Source organism: Bombus vosnesenskii, unplaced genomic scaffold (genome assembly GCF_011952255.1).
Source record: "Bombus vosnesenskii isolate JDL3184/JDL3185 unplaced genomic scaffold, Bvos_JDL3184-5_v1.1 scf7180000013265, whole genome shotgun sequence".
NCBI lineage: Eukaryota > Metazoa > Arthropoda > Insecta > Hymenoptera > Apidae > Bombus > Bombus vosnesenskii.
Window position 1 is genome coordinate 9,497,524 of NW_022882925.1, and position 23,687 is coordinate 9,521,210.

A 23,687-nucleotide genomic window follows, 5' to 3' on the forward strand; every position below is an offset into this window, starting at 1 on the left:
TCACAAAGACAGAATATAAATTCCGTTTTAATCACGAGCCAAATTAAAATTCCACGGGGTAAATCACTTTTCACGTGTTTTATGGGAAAGGAGAAAAAAAATATATGGGACGCGTCACATTTAGGCGAAACTTCGGTATATGTATGTATATGTAGGTACAATCTCTGGGTGGAAGCAGGATGAATTTCCCTTCTACGCAGCTGATTGTTCGTGCGGTTTGATGTACGAGCGAACTTTATTTGAAAATTTCCTTAAATTAACGGATCGGTGGAACACGCTTAAAGAGGTCGGCTTGCCGGCAGGCTCATTCTAAATTCGTCAGGGATGAAATTTCAAACGTAGATTAGCTTCTTGTGCGACTCTCTGTTTCCGTTTTAAAGACATATGGAAAGTTACGGGAATTAAGAATAGACTGATGCCGGTCGTTTTAACAAGCAAGTCTTGAGGATACAATGTTACTTCGGGTCACGCGAACTCTGTCCTTATAATTTCGTAATTCGCAACTATGAAGGAGCACACACTTCTACAAAAGCGATACAATACAACACGACACGCGAGCTTTGTCAATATTATTTCGATGTATCATTTATTTGCCGATGTGACAAGACAAGAAACATCGATCAGACGATACTAATAAGATGAAACATTTTTACTTTTTATTTTCGTTGAATGAAACTTCTACAAATGTAAGTAAATGTAAGGTTATATTGATTATAATAATATTTTGCTTTAATTTAATGATATTAATTTAGTTGGTTCGCTTGTTAAATAAAATATATCGTGTTTAGTCTTAATTTAATCAGAAAAATCTCACAAGTACATTAGTAAAAGCTTAATTAAAAGAAAGTCAAAACTAAAGAAGTTCCATCATTGTGTTAATATTGCCTTATCGATATTTGAATTTGGATCAGGTTATACTGCCGCGTACTAAAGGAAACCCTGATGGAGACTTTTGACTTTTATTGCATGTATTTAAATACCTAGTAATCTTAAATAACTGGTGAATATCTAATATTCAGTACGCGTAACGCAACGTACTATAGTAACGTCCGAGAGTGTTGCGGTGCAGCGTGACATGGCTCGTGCGTATCGGAGAAGTTGACGCGCAGTGTTAAAAAAGAAGTAGTTGAGGCCCGGAAGGGTCTGAGGTATAAAAGTGTTGTTCGTGGTAATTGTAGTTGCTGGCTGTAGATGTCCGTTGCTGGGGTACAGCTGTTTTTCTTTTAATTTAAGAATCGTGGAAGAAAAATTGGACTCCGGTCTCATACAACGTGTGTCCCATTATATTGGCACCTCCGAGGTAAAATCACCCGTGGCTAGGCCCGTTCTTGAGGCCGTATGCCACAACCACATTTCTAGGGAAAACCATACAACCACTGCACACCTCCGTCAGGTGAAACGTCCATTCCGTGATCTACGTGGCTACGTTCGGCGACCAGTTGTGTCGCCTCGAGCCCAATCTCACTATCACAAACCTCGAACAATTACAATCAGATTGAATGACAACAATTGCTTAATTACGGCTATGATAGAATCTAGGCTAAAGTATTAGAGAATTTTCCCAAAATTCCAAAGGAAAGGCTCCGATTTCCTTTCATCTCCGACATATACATAAACCATTTTTTTTCGTTTGTTTTTTATATTTACGCGAAGGAAATTCGCACGGACACCAGGTCGCTTCTGGGGAAAAGCGGTCGCCTCCTTCCCGATTCGGTGCAGATACTCGCCGAAACAACCGTGTCCGGTGAGCACCTGCGTCACCCTGTAGGTCGGGGGAAGCCTGCCCCCGTCCAACCAAACGTCCCAGTTTGGAAGGGAGGCCTCGCGGACCCTTAGAACCAGCGCACCCGCTCTGGTATCGAGGCTGGCGCGTCATGTGTCGAGCAGAGCCCGCCGAGCCCGAACCCTAACGTCGGCGCCCACGGGCCGACCCCGCCCGACAGACCCCGAGTGTGGAGATAAATCTCGCGACACCTCAGGGCCTGCAATTCGAACGGGGGAAACCCGGCGAGTACCGCCGCTACTGCAGCCGAAATGGTGTGGAAGCCCCTCACTACCCTGATGGTCCTGTGCAGCCTCCTGACCGCTAGTAGACTGCGGCGGTTGGTCATCTGGTCTTCACACAGATCGGAGCTCCGTAGAGGAGCCTCGATCGTACCATGCCGGCGTACAGTCGGCGCACTCCGACGTCGGGCCTGCCCAGCCGAGGTAGCAAACGTCCTAAGGCGTTCGCCGTCGCCAAGACAGACGGTGCCAGGCGCTCGAAGTGAGCGTCGAAGGTCCAGGCCCAGATACTTGATGCTAGTTCCGACCCCTATCTCAGCTCCCTCCAATCTAGGCGATAACCCGCTGGAGGCGTCCCGCGATCGGCCTTGCGGCAGATCCACATTGCCACTGACTTCTCAGGGGACACCCTCAGTCCCAATTCCTTAATCTCGGTGACCACAAAGGCTACCGCCAGCTCCGCCAGGGGGTTAGTTCTACCCCATGCCGTGCCCCAGACCAGCACCAACGTGTCGTTGGCGTAGCACGCCAGTGCTGAGTTCGGAGGCATCGGCGTCCGAAGCACTGCGTCGTACGCGATTTTCCACAGCAACGGATCCAACACCGAACCCCGCGGGACCCCGCGCGTGTACAGTCTTCCCGGTCACCCCTCCGCCTCGGACGGTGTAGACGATACGCCGGTCCCGGAGGAACGGCCGGATCATACCCCGCAGGTACGCGGGCACCCGATGAAATTCGAGGGCCCGGAATATCCTGTCCCAGGGGATGCTGTTGAAGGCGTTGAAGACGTCCAGCGCCACGTAACCACGCCGCTCGGCCCCCTCGACAAGGGACTGGACACGGGCGACAGCGTCGGTCGCAGAACGCACTCTCCGGAAACGGAACTGGCCGTCGTGCAGTCCAGGCACACTCCGGGACAAATGCGACTCCAGGCGGGCAGCCACCACTCTCTCCAGCAGCTTGCCCGCCTCGTCCAAAAGGCACAACGGTCGGAAGACGGAGGGCGAGTCCGGCGATCGCCCCGGCTTCGGCGGCAGGACCATCCGCCCCTCCTTCCACTAAGCGGGGAATTTACCTCGAGACAGGCATCCGTCGAACAGACGCATTAGTCCCGGGACCAAGACTCCGGCGACGTCCTTCTACAGGCGGGCCTGGACTCCATCGGGACCCGGAGCTTTCCGCGCTCCGATCCTCCCGACGGCCCCGGCCAGTTCTTCCTCAGTGACCCTCGATTCCGGGCTCGAACTTCCCACAATGACGCTCCTCCTCTTCGGTAAGGCTGCCATCTCCCTCGTTCGCTGCTCCCAGGAACAGGGTGCCGATGACCTCCTCCAGGAACCGAGGGTCCATGCTCTCCGTTAAGGGAGGCGCCCATGGACGGAGTTTGTTCAACACCATCTTGTATGGGCGCCCCCAGTGATCAGAGTCGAGGTTGGCCAGAAGCTCGACCTAGGCCCGCCTGGTTCGTCCACCCGCCACCTACAGCGGGATCTGGTGTACTGGCGCCGAGCGTGGATGCACGCCTCGCTGAAACGAGCGATCTCCTCGGATCACCAGCACACAGCGCCGGCGCGGCGCGGGGCTCCAGACCGCGGTATACACGAATCGCAGATCCCGTGCATGTGGCGCCTCAGCCGGGTCGCTCCCGCTTCCGCGTCCTCGTCGGTCCTGGATTCTTCCAACCAATCGACGGCTTTAGCGGTCACCGCCCACCGCGGAAATCTTCTTCACTTCCATCAAGATGTAGAGGTAGTCCGAGAGGGTCTCCTCCGGGGAGACCTCCCAACCGGAAACAGGGCGGGATACGGCAGGGTTTGCCCATGTGAGGTCCACTATGGACTCGCCCCGACACGCCACGCACTTGCTGGATGACCCCCGGTTCATAAGCCGGAGGTCGAGTGCGGCCGCCCAGTCCTGTACATCGCGCCCCCTTGCGTTGTTCTTGCGGGAGCCCCACGCCGTTGAGTGGGCGTTGAAGTCCCCGAGGACCAGTGAGTGGCAGGTGTTGACCTCATCGGTGAGTGGTGTTGACCTCATCGGCGTGGGAGCCCCCGGACTCAGCAAGGGCGGCTGCCGGGTCACTCTTAGCTCGGCCGTCCTTCGCGGCACGGTTACCTCGGCTAGTCGCGATGCTTTGCCCCTAGCGTCCTGGCCTGGGATTTCAAACAGCAGCGCCCCCGTGATCGCCCTCTTCGGTCTTAACTCCGGGTTTAGTGGATCTCGAGATCCTGGACCCCTGAATCTATCCGTTGGTATGTGTATTACTCCCCGACCCGTTGGGACAGCGGAGACGGCGCGACGCTGACCAGGGATGTGGGGGAGGTGGGGGAGGGGGGCCCATAACCGTTCCCGTTGGGGCCCGGGGAGCATTTTTTTTCGTCCCCCTCTTAGAGGTGATCCCCACCTCTTGTCCTTCGCCGTCATTGTCATCAACTTTGGCTGCCCTCTCCGTGCATTCCTTGGTCAGCCGTTTCACCGTCTCTTGGAGACGACTGACCTCTCTCTCCAGAAAGCGCAGTCGCTTGCTTGTCGACCGGTCCGATCCTTATTTCGTCCCTCCGCATGCCGTCGCCATCGTCGGCGCCTCGCGCCCCTCTCCTTCCTTTTATCGGGAGCCGACAGTAGCGCGGAGTCCGCATCCCCCGCAGGCGCGTCCCTCCGCCGTGTGCGACGTCTCGCGCCTCTACCGCGACCGTTGGCGGCGGAGGCGGTGTTTTCAGTGGATTCGGTAATCCTGCGGTACGACCGCTTGCCGAGCGTGCCCGCAACGGTCGAATAGGACGAGCATGACGACATTTCGTCGTCGGATCTCCCCGCCGCGACCGCAGCGCCGCCGGATCCTATCCCGCGAAGATCCCGGGCCGACGATCATAACTTTGGGTTCCTCCAACCCCCTCAGAGACCCCCCAGTTCTTATGTCCCCTTCGCCAGACGCATGAGCGTGTCCAGGGGCCTGGTGGCCCACCCCCGGACGGCCACGGTTGCTCGATAACGACGCAGTGGGGCCCGCTTTACAACCCGTGGCTGCGCCGGTACGGGATATCCCCCCCTGCACCATAAACGATTATTTGATTCGGTTTCTGTCAATTCTGAGAAATCGCCGAGGTCGTCAACAAGGGTTTCCATCCTGGTGCCACCCACTCTTTCGCACCTTGCCCCGGTTAAGGCCGGTGCAGGGTGACGGGGAACCCCACAAGAAGGTGAGGTGAGTGATCTTGGCAGAGACGGGCCCACCAACTTCTCCTAGGTTATCCGCACCGTATCTGCAAACTGGCGGGGGCCAAAGACGCCGACCAGTCACCATCCGGCTATAAGAGAATATCCTGTCCGTGGTCCTACGCCCTGAGAACCCGTAGCTGCCTCGTGCCCCCCATATACATAAACCTAACCCATGTTTAACTCATATTGTTACGTCTGGCGATACTCTACCTAGGCCAGGTCACACACCGCGGGCAGGATGGCAACGAGATGACCACATAATCTCACTGCGTGCCCTTAATACTCTTAGCACCTACCATAAATCTCAGGAATTTTCTAGCGAAGGTCCTTCAGACCGAACAAACATCTCTTTACTATATCGTTTTCTAAAGATTTATTGTTTACTACAGGAAAGTTAGTTCCTCACGTATGATGCTTCCCACTAGCAACTCTCTCTCGGGGGCGGTTAGCACCCTTCCTCACCAACCAACCTAAAAAATTAACCAATTGACAGCGAAATATTTCCCTCACTCTCCCAATGAAACCTTGCCCTTCACAAATCAGCTTTTCCTTGTAAATTAGATCCACCCACAACAAGCTTCCTCCGCAGTATCATCTTCACAGAAATTCAGTCTTTGTGCACTTTTTGAATCGTCATCATCTAAGCGTACGTTGCGTACTACACATTGTAGCTTTGGATATCAATCGAAACTTAATTATATCTCTCTAGTCAAAAAGTTGTTTGAATAAACATTAATTTATACCTGTTAAATCAGTGTAACCTCATTTGAACCACCCCTATTGTCATAACAGAAATAAGGGGATCGATCAGTTCGTGGCGTCGATTATTTAATCGTAACGGGAATTTACGACTCTCGTTGACGTGCTATCTCGCGATTGCGTCTCTCCGCGAACGGTCGAAACACATATCAAGGTAAAAATGAATACATAACAAAACATGAGGCTAACCCATACTGTTACGTCGCACGGAGCATCTGCGCCCGAGCCAACGCTACCCGGCAGCCAGCGGCCCACCTACCTGTTTACCAATCCTCAATAAACTCAAGGACCCATCACAAAACATCAACTTCTAGCTTAATTGCTTCCACATGTTGCCAAGCAATCTGTTTGTCTAGAAATATTTTCGGTTTATGTCCGGATTTAGGAAAAGTCCTTGATTTTATTAGGCTCTTAAAAGACACTGAAAAAGCAAGTAGACTGAGGAAACCCAACACATGTCCACCGAAAACGACGAGTTTTTCCCAGGAATGAAATCACCCCTGACCCACTTCCTCGTCTTCTTCTGCATGCGCATGGGTCTATCCAATCGGCATCGCGAACGTTCACCCTCACTTCATTCACAAAGTTGTGAATAACGAATCCACGTTCTTCGCTCAAAGGGCACACCCACACCAAGCTTTCCTTCGGAAAAACATAAGAGCGAAGGGAGTCTCGATCAATCATCAGTTTAAGTCAGTCGTCACCAAGGATCCACTCAAGTCAGTCGACTACAGTCAGTCGTCACAACACCGCGAAGTTTCAGATCGCATTGATCCGTAATCAGTTTCATTAACCATTCGTTCCTAAGCTCTCGCGCTCTCATCCTCTGACTTTACGTTGTACATTCGGGCCGAGTCAAACATCACAACCGATTCATTTAACTCAACTCATCCTGTATACTCAGTGTCATAATAAACCATAACTAGAACCTCGTTACGTCAGTGTACTCTTCAATTAACCACCTCTATTAGCCTAATCGTAGTAGGGGATCGATCATCTCGCGGCGTCGATTGAACAATCGTAACGGGAATTTACGACTTCTGTTGATGCGCTTCTCCGCGATCGCGTCTCTCCGCGAATGATCGAACACATACTTTTTCTTTAAATAAGGGAATTCTTCAAAAGTCTTCTCGGGGAAGAAGTCGCTATTTTCATTCACTGTATCAAATATCAAACAAATTTATTTGTCAATTTTTCGTGAATCTGGGATACTCGAAAGTAGTCATCGCTAGCTGTTCATATGAATGTACACACAGTGATCTATATTTTGCGATCGATATGTAATCGATTTGTCCTTAAAGAGTTTCGTTATTCCCTAAAGAAACTGATGAAGAGTATAATAGTTTATCATTATATCCCCTATAAAGTAATCTCTTTCGTTCTTTCAATTCGGTTTAAAGTTTCTTATAGTTTCGACTTTACTCGGTTCAGTCGAACTATATTACGATTACCACGAGAAAAAAGACATCTCTTTTATTTCTATCGAGCTCTTTTCACCCCGTCTCGTATGTAGAGGAAGAGAAACGAATTGGTATCAAATCGAAGCAGATTGCGGGTTTTCTGCCAATACTTCGCATTTAATCAGACACTAATCGAACCAAATATTAGATTATCCCAAAAGTTTCTTTCATTTCGTAAGGAAATAATAGATGCACAACATTTTGTGTTTTATATTATTTTATTAAATTATGTATGATCCATTTTCTTCTGTTGGAATTGGAACAAAAAATGTTGTGCATCTATTATTTCCTTATAAAGCAAAAAAGCTTTTGAGAGAATGCTTTTGAATGCTACAACGAGATATTTAGCGATTTCGGTTCTATGTAGATAGTTTTCGAAAGATGACAATCATTTTTTGGCGATCGGTAAATTACATTTAGTTTTTTGTTGTTTTCGTTTCTTTCCATCATTTATTTAACGTATTTTTGACAAATTGATAATGAAATATTCAAATCGTTTTAACAAAGAATGAAAGTTTTTAATTTATATTATAATAATAATGAAACCAGACGGAAATTTTAATACGTAAAGTTAAAAGTTCTGCTCGTTAATAAGAGCAGAAACAATTAATTGCTGCTGTTTAATTATTTCAAATGTTGTGTTACTCACTTTCTCATGCGTTTAATTAACTTTTTCTATTGTTCCAGCTGGATCGATGACTGTGACAAAATGGTGGATCGGCAAAAAGCACTTCTAATGGTGTTAATAGCTCTCTTAATTTATCCAAATGACATTTTTGGTAAGTCTCTCGCAAAAGAAAGATTTAATGAAACATTTTTATTTCACAATACACTTGAACATGCTTAACGTTATAAATGTTTCAAATAATTCAATTAGTTGGCGCATTTTTTGACAAATATTAAAAATTACATGTACCTAATTACATACCTAAAATATTTTTTGAAAGGACGAGCGTTATTTCCATTTATTTCTTATCGGTCTTGCTAGTATCTACAAATAAAACCTACAAATTGATAATATTTCAAATTGCAATCTCAACTTGGTCAAAATTTGTTGATAGACAGTCACAATATCTCAGAGCTCTTAAACCGAAATTAAACAAAATGACAGGTGTACCGCCGCGTAATCAATCTTCTTTATATATATAACAAATTATATAACAAATACAGTTAGATTTAAGTGGAAACAATTAAAGTAATTATTGCATAATATCACAAGTTCTTTTCATTCGTTCAAATAATACGATACGATACAATACGACTGCCACGCGATCAATTTTTTCTCATATATTTTTCGAAAAAGAGAAATAATATTGTCTCTATTCACAATATTCAGCAACTAGCTTTCGAGAGCGTCAATTATCGTGAAAAGTTGTTTCCATGAGGATTTGAAAAGCCGTCTGAACACAACGAATGCCGCGAGTTATGATGCATCACGAACCGCACGACCAATTTTGCAACTAAGCCGTTCACTTCACGACCACCTGTAAATACAATACCGGAACTAACTCGCTTTTGAAACGTACGCTGTCACCGACGATATATGCTGATATTGGCCCTACGACCTTTTCTCCCGATGAAATATTACTTTTTACGGATCCAGTCAGCTATACCGTTCTCTTTACACAGACAAACCGGATGAATCGTTAACTTCTCGAAAATACTTGTATCAACCGCGCGAAAAAGACACGGAGATCACTCTCATTGCAGACACACGCAGTTTACGACGCGTCTTTTTCTTTTTTCTTTTCTCCTTTTCTTCTTTTCCTCTACGCGTCTCGCGACTTCTTCAGAAAAGTTTTCAGCATTTTCATGTGCATCTATATGGTGATTTTTAGCGAAAATTTTTAGGTAAAATAAATTTCTCTATATCTTTGGAGTGAATGCAAAAAGACAATCTAATATATTTACAAGTAGTGTTATAGGAGCTATGTGCTTCATAGTTGGAGAGATTCGTATTATTTATTCGTACCAACGTTTTATATCTTTTTCGGTATGAAATTAATCGATTGCTTTTTCTACAAATCTTTTACGCTCCTAATGTCAAGTAAAATTCATGAAAGAAGTGACCGTTGATAACTTAAAAGTAACCAAAAAAGGGAAAAGAAGAAAATTCTTCAAAGGTTGAGTCGAATGAAATGTCAAAAAAATGGAAATTGGACTTGTAAAAATATATCGATCGTTTGGTCTGTAAGTTTCAATATTTTCGAAAGAAATATAATGAAACTAAAACACAAGAATCTATCGACGAATATGAAATAGAATGCAATGGGCCGTTTCTAACAAAGGAATGTGGAGAGATGTACCTGTAATGCCAGATGACATTTAATTACAAACATCGTTCAATTTTTGCCTGCTTTAACCTCCATCAAAAATGAATTCATCCAATGGAAAGACGCTCACATTTCTATATATTTTACATGTATAATGCAATAATGAATAATAAACTCGAGGTACTCACATATTATATCCATCATATGCATTGTGCAATAAAAGAGATAAAAATATGTTATCGATATATCGTAATAAACTCAATTATCAACATCGTATTATTCTCTTTGAATATGTATAATTACTAGTTATTGTTTACAAGTAATCTAGCTATTTAAGCATTTATTGTATACACATCAGCAGCAGTTTATACGAATGTACTTCTCAAGTTTGCATTTTAATATTGAACCCATGTGCGGCTAAGATTGTTTGTTTTCAAATACAAATTGAATTAACAAAGTCATATGCATACAAGCAAAAAAGTCATAGCAAATACAAGGTAAAATCGAAGATATCATGTAGATCGAATAGCTAATCCGTTTTAGATTATGCTTTACCGCTGATACTCTACTTCGCTGACTGTTGATCCGTCCTAATTCTCTACTATTGTAGAATGACGTTCGTTGCATGTTCTTTTCTGACAGTAACTCACCGTGAAAGTAAGTTAATAGTTGGACCGCTTTCCTTTCACGCGTTCGAAAAGATCCTTCCTAATTCGTCCCGGATGAATCGTTCGTTCCTTCTTTTTCGCGACTTCCTGATAAATACGCGAAAATGAAGGACAACTGGCTTTTCAATTTCTCATTTAGCTATTTACGAGTTCCATTAAGTAGAATTGTTACGAAAGCGAGTAATACAAGCGCGCATCGTGTACTCTTCAATCCAATACGTTTCTCCAAACGAATTGTGACTTTACTCTAACTTTTCCTTCGTTTCATTATCCGTTAATTCTTCTGTAAAAGTTAATGAATATGGAGCGATCGTAGTAACCTTTGCACAGGCTACCAAAGCCTCGTACGATCGGCGAAACTTCATCGTGCTCCTTTCCGCGCTTTACTTTCCGCGAAATTAAATATATTATCCTCGAAGCTCCGACAATGGCGGATTCCGATTGAAACTTTATTGGAAATCATCGCGTTTGGGGGCCATTTACGAATGATAGTCGTTATGTTGCCGTCGAGCTTACTCTCAATCGATACGTGCTTTGATGTTGATTATATTTATCAAAAATATAGGAAAACTTAATATCCATTGTCAGAAACAGTATGAACCTTCCAAAGATTGTCATTTAAGAAGGAGCACGTAATAGGGGAATTACAGCAGAGAAGCTCATATTCCTGTAATTCGAGACGCACATAGATTTGAATTATTTGACCATTGACAGATTTGACCATTTCACATGTTGCGGTTTCCATTTCTTAAGCAATTTACAAATATGTATCATAGTTGTTTTTAAGATGTTCTGGAGAATGCATAACGCTTTCAAAATCGCAATTACATCGAATAGTCTGCGACGTTGGAATTCGTTCCAAACAAGCATTGGATCTTTATTGTAAGCGCGGAACTAACATTTCGCGATCGCGGTTATTTCGAGTACATATGTAATTCCATTCTCACAGAAGCATCCACTCCGCAATAAGTGCAGTTCTCCGAAGAAAGAGAAAGAGGACGAGAAAGAAAGATACGGTGAAAGCGTGCAGCTCGATGATCCGCAATGACATCGCTTCCTCGAATCGAGTATCGATTCTTATCGATTAACCGAGGACGGCAAATTCGCATTAATACTACAATAGAAACGATATCATGATTTTGTAGATTTTTTGATACTTTCCTTAGTAGAAATGCCTGCTCTGTCGCGTGATGTGATTAGATTTTCCCCTAGACCTTTTGTTTTTGAAACAAATTGAAAAATATAAGGAGAAAATAACGCGTTTTAGATGTTCCTTTCACTTTGATCATTATTTCAAAATATTGAAATGCTTGTAATGTAATAACAATCCATATCATTTTATTTGGAAGAGTCGAAAGAATTGTCATGTAAAGAAAAAATGCGAGAAAATGCGAGAAAATGCAAGAAAAATACGAAACATCTTTACAGTCGAATATTTGAAATGAAAAAAATTGATTTTTTGAAAACTGTACATACCTGCTTGTTTGCAGATTCGTATGTAGCTCATACAAATCTACAAGAATTACCTACTGAAAGTTACAAAGTTAGATATGAATTGAACAGTGTTATTCAACCGCACGTGTATTTCAAACTTGATTTTCTCGAATAAAATACAATGTTATTTTCTTTCTACTTAATTTTTTATGTAACATTACCCTTTGCTTGATTGTATCACTCATCCGGCCTCACCCTACATACACATATACATGTATTGTATGTATGTATATACATGTAAAAGAAATAATTCCTCAATAAAATTATCATTGCTCGGGTAATTTTATAGAATCAAAGTTCTTTTGTAAATTAGATACAAATATCCAAATATACATTCAAAAGGATATATAAAGAAAGGCTTGAGTAAATCATATACAGGATCCGATCCAATATCATGTAAAAGCGGACGCGACATGATCCCTTATGGAAAGAGGAAAGATAAAATAATAATATACAATATAATTTTTTCATTTTCGATTTAGTTTTCGATAAAATTGACTTTGATAATTTATCAAGTATGCTTGAACATAGCTAATTATCAACTGGTTGAGTTAACCATTAATAGGGTGTCATTCTCGATGCGAGAATAAGTAAGAAATGTAAAATAAAATTTTTTCGTTTAAGATTTTATTTTGAAGAAAATAGAATTTGAATATATTTAATTAAGAATAGGTTTAGTGCATGCGTGTAGTAAATTTTCAAATCTGCTTTTCTTAAAAAAACAAAGCGTCCTGTGAAAAGCTTTATTCTACATTTTCGACTTATTTTCACACATAGAATGATTTCTTGTCGATTATTTAGTACTATCTAGTCCAGAATTAGCCATGTCTAAGTATAAATTTTCAAACTCGTTTTTTTTCGAAAACTAAGCTGAGATAAAGCAAATTTTGTTCTACATCTTTTTATTATTTTTCTACAAGAAATCACGCGATGCACGCTGTTACATGTTATTCAACTGGAATCTGTATAAAATGATTTTCGGGTGGGAAGAGATTTATCACAAATAATAATTCCGGCTTAGCGAAGGGTGGTAAAATTGTGAAAAGGTCAATGCGAAGGGTTCAGCGTTTTCGTTTTATCGAATATCGAGCGCTAATGGTCGATAGTGAAAGGGATAAATAAGGTCCTGAAGAACGTGCGAGGTGCTGAAAGCAGGCTTCCGGCCAATTGGGAACTTGTTCTTATCGGCTGCTTAACGAACTGCGAAACGAAAAGAGAGGGGCTATTCAACTTAAGAATAAGCAGTTAAACTCAAGACCAAATTAAGTCGAATCAGTTCTGGCTGTCACTTATGGACTTGCTCAAGTGTCATTTTGCCAGCTGAAATGAAGAAATTTTATATGGTTTAAAACGCAATCGAGAAAAGGTAAAAACAGAAAGAAGAGTGAAGGAATATTTCACTTGTGACTTACCTCTTCCTTCTCTCTTACTCTCTATAATACAATATAACGACATAATATCATAATAAAATTATGGTGACTTATGTTTTTTTATTCAACCTCCGATCGCATATTGCATACCCAACCTACGTATATAATTCTGCATTTTTGTTGTACGCAGATATGGATTTTGCTATTAGAACTTTTGAAATTTAGTATACAACTGTATTAGATATACAGACAAATTTTTTAATTCTGTAACTGTTTAGATGGTGTTTAAGTTAATATAAACAGAAGAGAGCCATAATATTTGCACCACTTGCACTCTATTTACATTTCATAACACATTTCTTTTAAACATAACCCGCGTATTCAATTTTTTCAGAGATATCTTTATATCAAAATAAGTCTCATATATAGTGAAATACACGGAGACATTCTATAATTACCGTATAATACGTATAAAAAAAGAGTGTTCTACCGCAGAACTTTGAACTAGAAAAACATTTTTTTCTTTGCATTTTCTTTAAGGAATATTATTTCAAAAGTGTAAAACTCTTATATCAAAAGCCCCAAAAGTAACAGTGCGATAGTTAGTTGTAGCTAATCGAAACTTTTCGAATTTATCGATCAAGTTGAAAAAAGAACAAAGGTTTTCAAACATTCTTTCATAAAAAAGGTTCCCAAAAACTTTCGATTTTCGCAAGTTTCTTCTATCTGTTCATAAACATTCGCGTTAAAGGTATTGCAAACTTTTTCTCCAGTGTTAACATCGATATTTATAATTTGTGCAATCCAATGCGCCTAGCGTTAGCAAGCATGAGTGTTAACGTGACAGGATCGACTTGAAATCGAACTCATGCTCGTGTCCCCTCTTATTGTCTCTTTCAATCGGTATCTTGTTACAATGGCCAAGGAAAGCAAATAAAATTCCGAAAAATAAGAAAGAGGAAAGGAAAAAATAACAAAATGAGTTGGATGGGAATAAGAAAGAAGATATGGCATAAAATACACAGAAAAAAATTCGTAAATTAAGAGAAAACAAGCTAGTTATGGATCTGTGCGAGTGCGGAAAGAATTGTAAAAGGAAAAAATGTCAATTAAAAAAAAAAGAAGCTGAGCGAATTGGAAAAAGACTAGATGGATTGCAAAGAGGCTAGATGGACAAACAACACAAAAAGTGGAAAATCAATTCATTAGAAAGACGACAGAACTTTCGCTTGAAGATATTAAAGAAACTAAAATATAGAAAAATAAGAAAGATGGACAAGTTGTAGAACGACGGAGAAACTGTTACGAAGAAAAACTAAGAAATTACAGAATTCTGAAGAATTGAGACGTCCAAAAGTGAAAATATAAAAGTGCGAAATACAAAATGCGAAAATATATAGAAACAGTTTCTGAGATGGTTAAAGTGGTGGAAAAATGTTCCTTAATTCAGCAAATATCAAGTAGGTATAGGAAAGCATGCAAAGCTACTAAAGTAAGGAAGGCAATTTCTCAACATTTTCACAAATCGATTTTGCTAACATTCTTCTACCTAAATGTGAATGACCGTTTATTCACCGTGCTCATAAAAATAGTTTTTCAGACAATTGCTCTACATGTGATGTTATGAAAGCTATGAAAGTTAATTAGAATCTTTCTTTCAAACATTATGACTATATCAACTCGCTCTCATAGAAATATTTCAGAAAATTTAAAGGTCGCAATATTCTTAAATAATCTAGTTTGTAGTCTCGTGGAATTTTTTGTCACGTTTCTTCATTAGGCTAGCGACAGTATAAGCATAAGAATTCAAAGCGTTCACACCGCTTTATAAAAATATTTAACTTAGAATTCTTAAGGTAATTTAATCTCTAAGCATTAATTCGATACATAAATCTACGCATATAAAAAATCGTTTAAATATAATGAAGTTCGTCTGCTATGCCGTCATAACGTTATAATGTAATTTCTATCTTTTTGTATTTTTCACTTTGTCAAACTGTTGATTTCCGAATATCAACGAAACCTGTACATTCGATGAACGTTTAACGAATAAATAAAGATATAAATAAAGTTGAACGCGAGCGTTTGGGGACTCGTTTCTATCATTTTTAAATCTATTCTAACGTGTATTTATTTCAAGGAGTTAAAAAATTACAGATCGATGACCCGCGTAAATTTCTATGTACATACTTAACATACCAAAAGGAATGGTGTATTTGCAAAACGCTCTTAAACTATTTTCGGACAACTATACATGGAAGAGGAATGAAATGCCGTTTAATTTAATTCTATAGAAATAATTTCACGCCAGTTTCGCAATATTCTACCATGATACGTGACTGCTTTAGAGTTAAATACTTACGCTTCGAAATATCGTTAATCAACGCCCTAAATGCCGACTGTGTGTCGCTTTATATTCTTCGCATTAATATAAGTAACGATTTCAATTTTATTTTTCAGGAGCCTTGCATTTCGATAGAGAATATATAACACACGAGCATTAAAAAAAATCGACGTATTGCGTTTTCATTGCATCGACTTCGCATCAGAACCTGTTCAATTTTACACTCAGTACGGTGCACATACTTGGTTCTATACTCAACGAACTTCTTTCATCGTAAAAGACACCACCAAGCTTCCGGAATAAATAACTCACGTGAAATCCTTCCACCGCTTTAATTAAAGTCATTCTTTTGGGTAAGAAAAAGGAACGGAAAAGCCGGAAGAGAAAATAAAGAAAAAGGTCTATCATTAAAGTAGGCGTCGACGAGATAAGTTAGCTCGGTAAAAATTTCAAATACTGGCATTAGCGAGTCTCTAAGCGTTTACTTAATCGTGTATATCACTTAAGCTTAAGCGGGTGCACAGTGTACAGTGTACAGTGTACATGTAGAGGAAGCAATAAAAACTGCAGGTTGCTATAATGCCGTATTCCGTTCGCCTTTATCGTCGCGATATTGCGTATCACAGATTTATGTTTTCTTCTATAACGTATTCCTTTAATATTGTTTACGTTCGTTGCACCGTGATCTACTTTTCAGTTGAAGATAATAACGGATGCGGGGAAAACTTTTACTGCGCTTTGCGTATTTTCTGAGGCGAGGGACAACGAGCAAAGAAGGATAAATCTGGAAGGCGGAACAGAAACAAAGGAAACAAACGAGACAATTTCGACCTCGATTAGAAACATAAGATCGCTCGAAAAGAGAACGATCAGGATGTTAACGACAAATAGACCGATAATGATAAATAAAAGGCTTATAGTCGAATCCTCCTTGAGAATTTTCCTTGTCTCTTGGGTCGTACGAACACGAAATTATCGCAAATAGGTGAAAAATACCGTGAAAATCTTGCTATATATTTCGAAAATATTCACAGTCACAAATGTCGTATAAATTTTTCTCACGTGTTCGTAAGAAACCGTACTTTTCACGGACAGGTATAAACGAGTTGTTCTTATTTAATCAAAAGGAGGAACAATGCCTCGGTTGCTGTCATAAATCTCTCGTGTCCAATAGATTTATTCAGTATATAGTCGAGCAACAGGCAACTATCTTCCGCCACCAAAACTTTTCACGAACAGCTTATTATCGAACTTTCCGAGGTAGCTTATTACCTATATTAAATATCGTAAAATTCTTAACTTCCGGAATGTTCGCGTCAGCGTCGGATTAGTATCTTGGACATAACGTGCACTTCCTGTTTCGTAATAAGCCACTTTATTAATCGTAGCACGACAAAACTTTTCTCTCGCATTTACTATGTCCTTTTTCCTTTTTCAATAAATTTTTCTCGGTCTTCCTTTAATAATAATCAATCAATAATCCAATAATAATAATCAATCGGGGCTTAAAAAATGTACCTAAAGAATAATCACTTAATGGAGTAACTAATTTATTATACATACCTATAAGTATGGAATGTCAAAGTCAGAACACGAGATACACTACCGTTCAAAAGTATCTACATAGACACTTGGTTATATTTCACGAAATGTAATTCATGAGAACAATAATATTATGAAAAGACATTTATACTATAAAGTTATTATCCTCTTTACGCCAGTCATATTCTGTAAGTAAAACGATTAGAAACATATCGTGGGAGATGTTTCATATTCTCGATATACTTGACATAGAATCATGTAAAATCGAGCGGACCTCGTCGGGAATAACGCTTTATAAATAATTTAAGAAGCCATTCAATCGAGCAACGGTATTAAGAAAGAGCAGGACTTATTTTAATGCTTCGTCGTTCTGATATTTCAGTATCGGTATCCGATAAAAATTCAAAATCGATAAACTAACTCGTCCGAGTCGACGAATTACAACACTTCTGGTATTTCAAATCCTGCCTAAATGTGTCAACTTGCTAGTCAATCGTCTTCTTCGCATTGACCTTAGTTCGATCATGTCAAACACAAGTTATTTACGATATCGCGCAAAAGCAACTCGATTAAGTTTTATTCAATTAGGATCAGCAATCAAAAAATGTATTTTTTCAAAATATATTTTTAACACTTTAAGGATCGAACGTCCTTATCTTAAAACAACAAGTTTTCTATAAAAAGATACTAGTAAATACACATTTCGAAAATAAGAGTACTATGTAATATCAGATGAAACTTTTAGTACTCGTGTTTTTGAATTAAGGAACCGAAGTGCTTTCAAATTAAATTACTGTAGTGCTAAAACTGACATATTCATTCAAATAACGGCTTCGAATACTTTGTTTTTGCAATTATTTAAACATGTAAATGTGTCGATGCAAAACTATAATCACCTATACGCAATATAACACAGTATCTACGCGCTAATAAGTACACACGAAAGGTAATCCCTTCGTTCCAAGTATTTTTTCAGGTATATGTCACTTTTTGAAAAATTGTGTTATCTTATAACTATTATGTTTTTCTGCTTATCGAGTAGGAAATCCACCCTTAGCGAGTGACTCTTGAAAATGACACTCGGAGAAATGTAAAAAGCCAGGCCATTTTCTTGTAACTTTTCGAAACCGGGACAGAACAAAGGATGTAAGCACATCAAGGGTCATTCGAGAATTAAATACCAATCTTAAATTACAATAATGCGAAAGTTTCCCGTTATAGACTCAATACAAGAATTTTATTTTTCCTCGGCTCGGTGCTGAGTAGACGTTTATTCCTTGCTTTCATTTCCACGTAATGCCGCCACCATCAATTTACTTTGCTCCCGGCCACTCGACAGACTGCTTGTCCCACGGCGATTGTCACTTCTACTTATAATACTTTCCGATCCTATTACCGTTGTTATGAGACAAATAGGTCAAGCTTGTCTCCTTCAAGACCCCACGGCTTGACTTTGAGCTTATCTTTGTTCCAGAATTCCTCTTTCTGCCCCTTTTGTCCTGCAGTTTACCTCACAAATGCTACCTTACCCCCTTTAATTCAAAAGTGTCATGCCTCTTATTTCATTATTCCGTGACTTCTCAGTTCGGCTCTTTTACTTAAACTTTCCATTCTTCCCTTCCTTCTTTCCGTATTTTCCTTTTTGCTATCCCATTCCTTTCATTTTCTTTACGTTTCTTCTGTTTCTTTCCTTTTCTGTCGGTTGCTGTCGCTTGACATTTTTTCCGTTCCTTCCTCTGTACTTTTGACATGGCGCGGAAAAGAGGTTTAAAAATCTCGAGAACGAACAGCATCCAGCTAATTATTGTAATTTCATGCTTTTGGGATACGATCTCCCGCTGGCCGCGGCGGCTTCTAATTGGACTTGCACTCTGTTCGTTGACAGCAGCTTTGAATAGGAATTTTGCGCGACGGCGACAACGAACCGAAGATTTATTCTGCCGCTTTTTCATTCAAAGACGTGATTCTAATAATTGTTATGAGAACGGTGGTGAGACGACATTTTCTCACCGGGTTATGTCATGTCGGGTATCGTTCGTGAAAGAGATCGAGAAAGGGTAGTTTCTAACACGTCGCGGGTGACAGTGTAAAGGAAAAAACGAAACTAGTATTCTTATTTATACGATTTTTGACCTCACAAAATTTTGATCTTAATAGTGGTTCTGTATTCTGAAATTTCTCCGAGTGCATTAACGATTTATTTACTACACACACACACACACACGCACACGCACACGCACACAAGGAAAGTTGTTTGATAAAAAAAGAGCGATCCAGTAAGGAATCCGATTCTTGTGAATTTTCATTGAATATTTCTTGTTGTTTCGTTGAACGATTATAATAGAATATTTCGATTTATTTCTTGGATATCGATAGGAAAGGTTAGCATTGTTGAGGATCGAGGCGGAAAAATAGAGGAAGCAATATGTTCCCTAGATATACTAGATGAAAAGAAATGACAAGCAGTTACAAGTTACAATCAAATTGCATCCAACAAACTAGGAAAAAGTCAGTATTTTTCTCGGAATTCGTTCATCTTGAAACAACCTTAAGAAACCATGAAACTTCTTTGTACTCAGATAGTTATATGTATGTATGTCTGTATGCAGAACGATTCTAAAGTTTTTCACGTGGAAAACAGGTTGTTTTCGAAAGGATAAATTAATAAAATTGGAAAATTTTATATCTGTTTCTGCTGAAAATCACGATACCAAATAGTACATTTAATAGACTGAGTTTATCCAACAATAAGTGGAAAATTTGAATAAACGGCGGTACGCTAATTTTTACCAAATATGTATGTATGTATTTATGAAATTACATTTTTCTGAAATATAAATTAATCCCACATAAATAACTTAAAAGAAATTACTTTTAAATTCAGTTTAGGCAGTTAGGGCTATTAAAAGAAAGTTATTGCATTATAATAAATATCGTAAATATCGTAATTTGTATTATTACGTAAGTCGTAAATGAATTAAATGTCCGTATCATTGTAAAATATATTAAATTGATGTCGTGTTGTGCTTTATCGCCTGTACTCCATCATTTCTGATGTATGTATTTAAAAATTTATATGTTTGGAAGAGGAAACTTTGTTAAACACCGAATGTACTACTACACATCAACGAAGTAAATAGTAACTGATACGAAATGTAAAAACATTTCATTAAGTCTAGATCAAATATTCCATTTGCCAATCCAGTAGCTTTACAAGTTTCGACTCGACAAATTTTGCAACTGATACTGGAAAATTACTAGTAAATTTTAAATAAGGAAGGAACTTTGTTACGATCGAAACGACAATTAAAGTTCCGTAAATATCTGGATGATTTAAAAATTGTATTTCATATCAACGTTGAGTTTAAGTAACTTTCATATTTAGTTATTAATTAGAATCACGGGATCGATTTTTCCACGTCTTCACGACTATGAAATATTCTGTTTACTGAACAAAACTAATCTTGCTTCCTGCTCTCCGCTTCGGTCAGTCTTTACCAACTGTGCCTCGCTTAGTAAATGAACGTCATGTTATGTTTATTTTTTAAATTACAGTGAGCAAGATATGCAAATATAGAATGTTTCTCACATGCATTGTATCTGTTTCAGGCGGTGCTTTTCCACCCGAATTCGCTGATACTATACAAAATGTAACAGTATCGCTGGGAAGGGACGCAACTTTCACGTGTCTGGTCAATCATTTGGGAGGCTACAGGGTAAGTTTCCCTTAGTGAAAATTCATCAAACCGCAGACATACAAAATTCTTCTGACGAAGAATTTTCGTGTGAAACACACAATACTAACCACATTTTTGAATGAATACATTTAACTTTCTTTTCTCGTCTACCTTACTATCATTTTATTCGTCATGTAAAGGTTTTAGGAAAGATTCATTGCGAATCGCAATCTTGGAATTGTGATTTATTCAGATCTTTTCACGTTTCAGGATCGGACACAAAATCGTAGTAGCTCTTGAAGTAGAGGGATGATGCATTGGAACTTAATTTCTTTTATACAATTGTCTTTTCAAACTCTTCCTTACATCTGCTACGTGGATTTATAAACGAAATACTGTGTAACTTTGTTTTAAGGAGATATTCATATGATTATAAATATAATAATAGTAGAAATATTTAAAAATGTCCTCTATCTTGTATGGTGCATCTAGTGAAAATCCAATCAATAGTAAATGCACATTAATAAATAGCTTATTAAACCCATGACTAGCAAATATAGCATGTACTTGAGAATCTTTTTTGTACAAATCGTGGTTTGGAATCTATTTCTCTGGACCGAATACAAACGTACAGAAAGAAAAATCGATCATGGTAAATTTTAGATCACATTCTTTTGTCCAAGTAAGGAATCTTTGTCACGAAAACCAATTTCTCAAACAACTCATATGTCACTAAATTCACGAGCACTCTTTTTAATTCGATGTCCGTCCTGCCGCCACATCCTTATGTTTGAACACAAAAATAGAGCCATTTCCCCTGTGGTATTGGATTTCATATCCACAACGAAGACAATTTCGTTACGCATCATCGTGTATACATTACTATCTACCCCTCCCTCATGAAGAGGAATATTATGACGGAAGGAATAACAGATTGAAAAATCTTAATTTTGCGCTTTAATGAGTTCGGCTGGAACGGTGTAAATTTAACTATATCGTTATCCATATTATATAGATAACGACGCCAGATTATTCTTTGCACGCATTACCATTTTGCTTTAAGTAGGACTTAAATCGTAAATGTAAGAACGCAGCTGGTATATCTGTTGGGAACACTAGCTAAACTAGTTAAAGCGGTAGCTCTCTTGCTATAATCAATTAATCAGTTGCTCCGAATTGTCGAAGCTTGTTTGACACCGAATACAACTATATATCCTAGTTGTAAATGAATTTAAATTTAACGACTCAAACCCATCAAGTTGATTAGAGTTCAGCTAATTTATCGACGTGCCAACGCCCATGCCGCCGTCAGATCACGAAAGTTAAGCAGCGCCGGGCACGGGGATAGTACTTGGATGAGTAATCGCCTGGGAACTCCGTGTGGCGTTGGCGAAGCGCGCTGGGTCCGCCGCGTCCCCAGTGGGGTTCGGGCTTGGACGCTGGCGGCTCAGCGCCTCGGGGCCGCCAGCGCCTCCGGTAGGGGAACCGGACTGCCTGGCACAGTGGCTCCGGTGTAACGTCAATTCACATCAGAAACCAGCCCACACACAGCAGATAGAATGACACCCAGATGTCTGCACATCCTTGACGCGTACCCACAATAGTCTTAAAGTACCCACCAGGGGTCTTGGAATTTTCATAGTGAAGGTCCTTCGGCCCAAGCGAGTATCTCTTGTTTTAGATTTCCTTTTACGTTTATTATTTACCACGTATTAACATGGAAAGTTGGTTTTCCTCACATCTGTATGTTCCGTTAGCAACTTTCTCACGAGGGCGGCTAAAACCCTTCCTGGTCCACCTACCGTCTTATTATCTAATCGGAGACGGTGTCTACTGCCCTCACTTCTTTTTTTTTTTTATTTATTTGTTGAAATTACAATCAATTCTCGCGTTGAGAATTTTCAGTAATTTTTCTGGCGTGGCGCAGAGACATGGCTGTTTATTTACAATAAGTTAATACTTATTATAGATAGGTATAATTTATAAGTATTATAAGTAAGTGCATACGCTTAATTTGGATAACTAAATGAATCTAGCTTTTAGGTCTAGCGGGTAGTGCCTCTTCAGCCTGCGAATCTGGTCCGTCGTATCAAGTAGTCCAGTGATTAAGGGGTTTCGGTGTTTGTTGACTCTTTTGCTATATCTGTCGCTATATTTTGCTATTTCCTCTTTAACTGTGGGTATCTTGAGTTCGCGATGGATAGTTTCGTTGGTAACATACCAAGGTGCGTTTATTAAGGATCTTAGCGTTTTCGATTGGAAGCGTTGTAGTATTTCGATGTTGGAGTTACTTGCTGTTACTCATAGTTGGATTCCGTAGGTCCAGACAGATTTTATTACGGTTTTGTAGAGGGTAATTTTATTCTGTATGTTTAGTTTGGAGCGTCGGCCCGTGAGCCAATAGAATTTTTTTAGTTTGTCCTTTAGTTGCTTCGTTTTATCTGAGATCTGTTTCTTCCACGTTAGTCTCCTGTCCAGGGTCATGCCCAGGTATCGGACTGAGTCCCTGCTAGGAACTGTTGCATTGTTGATGGTGACCTGGGGGCAGGTTTGTTTTCGGAGCGTGAATGTTACATGTGAGGATTTCTTTTCGTTAATTTTGAAGCCCCATTTATGGAACCACTTTTCCATGGAGTCGAGACTTCGCTGGAGAGTGGATGAGGCTATTACCGGGTCTGCGTGGGTAGCTAATAGCGCTGTGTCGTCTGCAAATGTCGCCATTGTTATCTCGTTTGATATAGGTAGGTCGGCAGTGTAGATGGAGTACAGTAGGGGTCCGAGGACACTACCTTGGGGTATGTCGGATTCTATTGGGAATATTGCGGAAGTGGCGTCTAGGCATTTAACCATGAATTGTCTACTGGTTAGGTAGGATTT

The 23,687-nt window shown here is 40.1% G+C and overlaps 1 protein-coding gene across 1 annotated transcript in view; it reads left to right on the top strand.

Annotated features, from left to right (window-relative positions):
• LOC117243109 (lachesin-like) overlaps nucleotides 1–23,687 on the top strand; it is a 104,750-nt gene that overhangs the window by 36,142 nt on the left and 44,921 nt on the right. Inside the window, exons 3-4 of the mRNA XM_033510319.1 lie at nucleotides 8,130–8,221; nucleotides 20,743–20,849. Of these exons, the coding sequence (XP_033366210.1) occupies nucleotides 8,130–8,221; nucleotides 20,743–20,849 (199 nt within the window). The remainder of the gene's footprint in view (nucleotides 1–8,129; nucleotides 8,222–20,742; nucleotides 20,850–23,687) is intronic.